General features: G+C 38.9%; 1 protein-coding gene across 1 annotated transcript in view; it reads left to right on the top strand.

The window, feature by feature from the left end:
* LOC141434879 (ATP-dependent RNA helicase vasa-like) overlaps positions 1–4,481 on the top strand; it is a 30,752-nt gene extending 26,271 nt beyond the window's left edge. Inside the window, 1 exon segment of the mRNA XM_074097362.1 lies at positions 881–4,481. Within this exon segment, the coding sequence (XP_073953463.1) occupies positions 881–940 (60 nt within the window). The 3' untranslated portion in view covers positions 941–4,481.
* Positions 4,482–8,426: the final 3,945 nt, after the last annotated feature.

The raw sequence follows: 8,426 nt of genomic DNA on the forward strand, positions 1-8,426 counted from the left end.
CACACTTCGCTGAAGGACTGCTTTGCTATTGCGAAGCGCTATTCCGGTATCGGGATTGGGATGCATAAGTACCGTCTCTAAGGGCAGCTTCGCGCTTTGAGCCAAGCAAGGGTTGAAGATGCTCAATAATTGAGTTACAGAGGGAGGGTAATTTCAGTGATTCATATTTTATTTATTAAACTTCTATAAAACAATTTTTAACGTTTTAGTTAACGCATAACAAGCATTTAACACATTTTTTCCTCTAGTACCGAAAGTATCGAATTTCCCGGTATTTCCCGGTACTGGAGTAGATCCAGTACCGGGAAATACAAATTCGGTTTCAGTACCGGTACTGCAATCCCTAGTCCCACTGCTGGGCCTGTGCCCACTGTGCTGTGGCCTCCTCTCAGAACAAGAGGGCTTGGGCCATAGTTCCCACGCGGGCCCAGTGCGGATTGGGAACTTCGCACGCACCATTGAATCGCTTCGCAGGTTTGTGCAGGTTTCCTCACGATGTTTTCCTTCACCGCAAAGCTCGTGGTAAATTTCAAATGTAATTCCGCACATGAATTTCGAAAAACTCAGAGGTGCGAGCCGGGGTTCGAACCCACGACCCTCTGCTTGAGAGGCGATAGGTCAAACCACTAGGCCACCATGGCTTCAACGAAGTATTCAGTTACTATTCGTGGTAGCGGCCAGTGGCGCGCGTGCTCCGCTCCCACCTCATCGCACCCCGCTTGCTTATTTGAAAAGAGCCCACTACATATCCTCTAACCTCTCAGCTACCTCACACATCTCAGGTGGAAACAGTCGCGTTTCACATCCGCGCACCGTTCAGCTACTTCGTTCGTACATCTCTGATGGAAACGAAGTCTAATGCTATTTTTTTTTATTCTAGAATTTCAATGACGCGTCTGCTGCGGTCTCTGGAGGCCAGGAGCCAGACGAAGAATGGTAGGCAGGAGCTGTTGATGTGGACATTGATTTATTGGTGCTGGTGCCGCTGTGAATGTTTAAGCTATGCTTAGTAAATACAACACGTAGAAAGAACAATTAATCCGTTGACGGATTAACGTTTAAAACACTACTAAATAATAAGGAAACTATAGTTATTAAGCTACCGTCATAACAAAAAGACTGCCACTATATTGACAAGTATTTTAGGAATAAGCAATTACATAATTTTAAGATTATATGTGGCGTTATCTGGGAAAAGGTACCTTGTTGTCGGTATTGAGTTATTGATATCCCCATAATCTACATACATTTAGCTATCGAACCATGTAAGAAACATGCATGTAGGTTTAATAGATATTTAAAAAAAAATTGTTGAACCTCAAAAGCCAGAAAAGGTGATTATGACAAAATTGAATTCAAACTTATACACCCAATAAAAGTATGTTGTTGTTGGAAGTTACTTAGATAAGATGCTATTTGAGGAGTAGATTGTACGGGCTTTCAGGTTTCAAGAACAATTTTGTAATTGAACAACTGTTTTCCTATAGTTTACCTTGCCAAAGTGCATAAAGAAAAAAAAAGGTTGATGGATTTTTTTTTACTTAATTTTCTATTTATAGTATATTTCCATTGGATTTTATCAAATGAAAAAATATAATGCGTAATTGGACACTAAATAAGAACTACTCCGTTTTGAATTAACGTTGTTTATTATATAAAAAAATACTTTAACAAATATAACTTTGTGGTTTACTAATGTAATTAAACAGTCAATATCAACAAACGTTTATATTTAGTACGCTAAAACATGAAACTACCGTGAGACTAACTCATTAAATATAATGACCCGGATAACTCACGTCTTAAATCGAGTTTAGGTCGGCGAAGGGCTACGGATTAGCCCAAAACAAGTCGAGCTAAACTCGATTTAAGACGTGAGTTATCCGGGTCATTATATTTAATACGCTAAAACATAGCCAAATGAGACCAAATTAACTCGACAATCTGAAAAACTAGTTTTTTCAGTCTCAGAATTCAAGGTAAAGTTTAGTAAAAAGTTGGCACAATCACTATATATTTTCGAAAAGGTACCTTATCGTCGGTGGTAAAATATTTAATGATATGAATTGATATCATTTGAAAACGACTAATAACTTACGATTAATTTTAATAGTCTTAATTTAAGTACACTGTAGTATTAAAACTCTTACCAAAAACCTATAATTTTGTCTCAAAAAACACTAGATGATTAACGTATTTGAAAAGGTACCTTATTGTCGGACGTAAAATGTTTAGTGACATAGTTAAGAATAAGATCTAAAAAAATGCTTTTATTTGTAGTTGTAACTATTAATCGTTATTATTATTATTATTATAAATCAACCTCTAAAGACCTGCAGGTGGTAGGACCTTGTGCAAGGTCCGCCCGGATTGCTACCACCATCTTGCTCGCTAATCCTGCCGTGAAAACTGCTATTTGTTTGCATTGTTGTGTTTCGGCGTGGAGAGTTAGACAGCCGGTGAAATTACTGGCACTTGAGGTATCCCATCTTAGGCCTCTAGGTTGGCAACGCATCTGCAATGCCCCTGGTGTTGCAGGTGTCTATGGGCGGTGGTAATCTCTTACCATCAGGTGACCCACTTGCTCGTTTGCCATCCAGTCCAATAATAAAAAAAGAAAAAGAAATTGGCGTAAATCGTCAATAAGGGCCTTATCACACTAGCGATTTGCGGGAGAGTTGAAAGCGAGGCAAGCGTGCAACGACATCGCCGCGTGCGCGCGCGCTGCTGCGAGCGTGTAGCGAGTTAGCTGCTTTAGCGCCAAAAACGCTAACGCAGCGAACTCGCAGCGACATCGTTGCGCGCTCGCGGCGATATCGTTGCGTGCTCGCGGTGAAATCGTTACGCGCTTTAAGCGAACTACCTGCGCGCTCGCCTCGCTTTCAACTCGCCCGCAAATTGCTAGTGTGATAAGGCCCTAACTGGCTAATGCCTGATGGTGGCCAGTTATTGATGATTTACCTTACTCTAATTAAACGCATTTTATGATGATTCTGATTGACGTTTTTTTACGCGCCGACAAGCTCCGCACTGGGCCCGCGTGGGAACTACTGCCCAAGCTCTCTCATTCTGAGAGGAGGCCTGTGCCCAGCAGTGGGACGTATAGGCTGGGATGATGATGATAATGATGATGACGCGCCGACAAAGTACCGACGTCCGATACGTCTTCCAAACCGATACCGAGCGCACAGAAAGCATTCAAGAGCGGCACAGACAATAAGGTACCTTTCTTACTAAACTTTAAGGGATGTTTTAACTCATAAAAAATGGATTTAAAAACTTGTGTCTCTGTCAAATTAAAATTTAGACCTTGCTTATTAATAAAGAGTAAAAACAGAAATAACGATTTTTTTCGACATTTTACTTTGAACGCGATTATCTCGGAAACTACAACCGACAACAAGGTACCCGTTTCCAGATAACGCCACATATTCCAGCATCAATAGAACAAACAGTACATGATTTGTAATGACACCGGTATAATTTTGTTGTACTTATACTTCATAGTGAGTATAAGATTGCAATGTTTTTTTTTTTCAGTAGTTTTAAGTTGAGAACTGTCCTTAAGTTTTTGTTTTCTTCAGACTATCTTGTCACACTAGTTATTTTTATTAAAGCCCAGCCTTTCTGTGATGTTATTATTAAAGTTGTTCAGTTTAAATTTTAATATAGTTGCGTTATAATATAGGTTTATCTAGATTTTGTAAAGTACCATATATCAGACTCTTCTAATTGTTGACTCTGATTCTTTCGTCGGCTTTTTATATAATCATAATTAGTAATCTACTGTACGGAATCTCACTTTGTATAAAGTCCCAGTGTAAAATAACCTATGTGGCGGTTAAAAATTCTTGGCTTTTACATGTACAAAGTTATCTTTAAATGTTAGAATGTGTCTTTGTAGTCTGTGATGATTTAAAAATAAGTGTAGGTCCTGAATGATGGTGTAGCAGGGTAATATTTTGATGAGTCATGATCGAACCCCTCTCCCTTGTAAACGCGTACTAGTAAAATTGCAAGCGTAATTCTATCCTACTCGCGCAAGCCATGTGAGTGGGATATAAATTCGACAAGACTTGTGCAGTAATTTCGCCTCATGTAAGCAGGGCGTAGCAAAGGGCTAAAAAAGCGGGTACCAATTCGTAGGGTTCATCCAATTAATCCTAGCGTCTTTTATCTGGAATTGTTCATTCGAAGTTGGGCCAATGGGCCATCAGTATGCCACCACGTAAAGCACCTTATCACTGGCCATGGGCAGTAAACAGTTCAAATAGTTAGGTTTAGATTTGCTTAGGCAATAATAACGAATTTAAGTATTTATTTTTTTTTGGTTGACTTCGGAAATTCCAAATTTGTAAGAGTACTTACTTACCTAAACTGTTAGTTTAAAAATGTTAAATTTGTACTCGATTTGTTAAGAACCTCGTTTTTGTTTTGTATTAGTAAGAGGTTTATTAAATGATCACTTATGATTTACAGTACTAGACGTTTTATTGTCTTAACCTCAGTCGTAGCAATAATACGTTAGTTGACCACCCACCACCCTACTAATTACAAAGATTAGAAATTTAGATATATCTACGGTAATTGCCAGCACAACTTTCTGTCATGGTCATGATTCCTAACGAGTGGGCTCACTTATTTCGGCGCAGTCAAAGTACGGTATACATTACAGAAATATACCTACTTGTGATATTTATTATTTAAGCTGTATTGTACGCAAGTACAGCCATCGCGTAGTTTAGTTAGTCCATAACTTAAGAAATATTACGCGTAGGTATTCCAAATTCAAATTCCAAACATGTTAGGTATGTTCGAAATTCGAACACATTTTGAATATCTGCGTTCAAATTAAAATATTACTGTGAAGTAATTAGTAGTTCTTAGTCTTTTTATTTTGTATTTTTTGTGTCAATTCCTGGATGAGGCAGGCAATTTTCAAGTAAATCGCTGAATGCAGTCCGAATTACTTATTTTTATAAGTGGAATGTAGATTCAATACAGCAAAATATCACATGTACTTGTGGCGTGGCATATGAATATAGGTGTCGCGATGCGAAGCGACAGATGATGAGGTAAGTCGAAGTAAAGGCAGGAGAGATGATGTTCAAAGATTGTATACAAAAACCAACTTAGTATAAAAACTAATAAATTTGGAAGTTTGTAAAATAAAAGAGTTATAAATGTTGTAGGACTTACAAAATTGTGCCTTCAAAGTCTGTTACGAGGGGCACAGCACACTGAAATGATCGGGAATAAGAAAAACCACATGCACGGTATAGCTAATAGTACATTGTTTCTTAAGGCGGTAAATAAGGAATTACGAACGAGAGTCTATTTAGAAGCCCGAAGTCGAAGACAGGGCTTTAATGAGTCGATGTTCGTAATTCTAGTACTGCCCGTGCGACATACAATGTTTTTCATCACATTTGCGAGTAAATTTTTATATTTCTAAAAGAAAAAAATATATAATTGTTCCAAATATTGGCGATACCTTAGGCTTTGCTATTGGTAGAGCCGCCCTCCCCTCCCGCAGCAGGCGCCGCAACGTGCATGTGCATGTGGTCCTGCAGCAGCGTTTGGGCTCTGGTCAGGACTGTACGGAGGATGGCTCATCAGCTCAATGTTTTCCTGCTTCAAAAAATCATTCGTCTTCCGAGCCGTATGGGAGCTCGCATTATCGTGATGTAAGATGATGCGACGTTTCGGGTTATTTTTTCGGAGTTCGGCTATCATTTCTGGCAAACAAACCGCGATATACCACTCGGCTGTAACCGTTCTGCGTTCCTGTAAAGGAATTGTAGCAACATGCCCCTTTTTCGAGACAATCGTAGCGACCATTTATTTTCTTTGATACGCTGCGGGAGTGAACCACTTTCGTTGGTTTGACCTCGTCTTCGAAGACCCAAACTGCTGACTGATGTTTTATTTCAGGTTCGTATGAATAAATCATGCTTCGTCACCTGAGACGATATTATAAACGGCATTTGACTTCCCTCCGTTGAAGCGTTGCAGAGTATTCCGGCAGCAATCTACACGAGCCGCCTTTTGCTCTTCAGACAAATTGTGGGGAACCCAGCGGGAAACTAGCTTTCTTACACACAGCTCATTATGTAATATCGACTGAATTGCAGTCATTCCGATACATGGAGGATTTTATGCACTTCACTCATACCGATGCCTAAGCTTGTCCGAATCTGCTGATACGTCACTCTTTTGTCAGTCTCTATCATACGCCGTACAACACTGATGTTATTTTCAGTCGTCGCCGTAGAAGGCCGTCCCTCACGCAGATCATCGGCTGTGTCATCGGTGAGATTAGTGCGACCACGTTTAAACTCATTAAACCAGTTGAAATGGTCGCATGAGATGGGGCTTCATTGTGAAAGGCCAATCGAAGTCTATCATAGCTTTCTTGTTGACTTAAATGACATCGAAAGTCTTACCCCCTTATTCATAAACGACAATCAAACCTATTTTAGTTAAAATGCCGCTAAAATTAGTTTGTCCTTATCTGTCACTTCGACATTGTATTTATTAGAAAGGGACAAAGCATTTGTTAGTTAACATAGGCTTGTTAAGTTTTATGAATAAGGGGGTTAAAAAAATCATTGCACGAAATTTTTCTCGCATTAAAGTCATGTTGACGTGACACAGACAATTTCCAATTTGCCGCCAAATCGTAAAACAAATGACAAATAAATGAAACACATACTCAATAATATTGGCAGAGTTCCATTTTCAAAATGTTAACTTACTTTTTATTATATTGTTTACATGTGGCCAGTTCTAAAAACTTTCAGTGTCGGCCTCGTATGTCACATGACTATCATCTATATAATAGTTGCACAGCTGCGATGTTTTCAGACGTGACCGCTGTTCTTGGTCGACCTGCAGAAGGAACAGTGCTGAGCGACACATGACCGCGTCGGAATCGGAACTCGACATACCAGCGGTATATTGTCGTTTGACTGTGCTTCAACATCATAAATCGAAACAAGTTCGCTGAGACATTTATCTTGAGATAAGCCGCGACGAAAATTGTGATAAATTATGGCCAAGGAGCGGAATTTCTCATAGCAAAAATCAAACATCAAAGGAATTGAACATAAGTTTTATCGATTATTCCAGTTATCGATGTTATCGAATCGACTCTTCTTGTTATCGCCTTGTAACAATATTCTGTAACATTTGACCTCTTTGATAAGAGACTTTCATCTCCATATTAAAATAAAATAAATCGCGTCAACGTCACATATTATGACATTTATGTCACTTGAGTTTTTCTTAGTCATTCCCGTGTTATTAAAATGGTTAATCCTAAAAGAAAAACGATTTACAAATGGATTAAAAAACATCCCTTACTTATTTAAAATAAAGATTCTTCAACGTCATACTGCTCTAAATGTAAATTAATTTAAAGCAGCTCAAGCTCTTTATATTTCAATTGTAACTTACTTAAAAAGCGCTATTTTAAAAGTACCTTATTATTCCTGTTTTATTCATCATCCCCAGCCTATATACGTCCACTGCTGGGCACAGGCCTCCTCTCAGCACAAGAGGGCTTGGGCCATAGTTCCCACGCGGCCCAGTGCGGATTGGGAACTTCGCACGCACCATTGAATCGCTTCGCAGTTTGTGCAGGTTCCTCACGATGTTTTCCTTCACCGCAAAGCTCGTGGTAAATTTCAAATGTAATGTTTTGTTCTGTTTTATTAATTACTGAATATTATCGATAGTCGATAAACTTATGTTCAATTCCTTTGACGTTTGATTTTTGCTATGAGAAATTCCGCTACTTGATTATGGCACGGAAATGTTCACGCGTGGCTCCATTTCTGTTAACGACATGTCAACTTTAAACCAACAGTTTGTTTTAAAAAAAAAAATTAATTGTTTGAATGTCATTAAGGTTCTAAGAGGCCATATTCAAATTCTAAAAAAGGTTTTATTGTAACTCAATCCGAAATATTCTATTCCCGATCATTTTAGTGTGCCCCTCGTATAGGGTTAAGTAAAACTGTGAGATAAAACTGGTTATAAAAACACTAATTCACTGCACTGTGAGAACTGTTATGATTAGTGATCAAATAGGTAAAATGTCAAAATAATAAGATATTTTAGCACGTCTTTATAGTACGGCTGCTGAGCTGAGAATGAATTTTGACATAAAAAAATGAGGAAGAGGTTAAGAATTAACAAGGCTTGATCAGCCTTGTTACATAGGTACGTACACAGAACAGAAATAGTACATTACTGTATAGGCCGGGAAGTAGGGGGTTGCCGGCCAAGCAGGTATAGACGGCCGAGCCTCCTGCTATAGGGATAGGCCGGATAGGGATGCAGCCGGCAACCCACGTTCGGCCGAGGCTTGTATAATGCTTTTCTCAAACATGACATTGAAATAAATAAAAAACAAGAAATTA

The sequence above is a fragment of the Choristoneura fumiferana genome, chromosome 14 (assembly GCF_025370935.1).
Source record: "Choristoneura fumiferana chromosome 14, NRCan_CFum_1, whole genome shotgun sequence".
Taxonomy (NCBI): Eukaryota; Metazoa; Arthropoda; class Insecta; order Lepidoptera; family Tortricidae; genus Choristoneura; species Choristoneura fumiferana.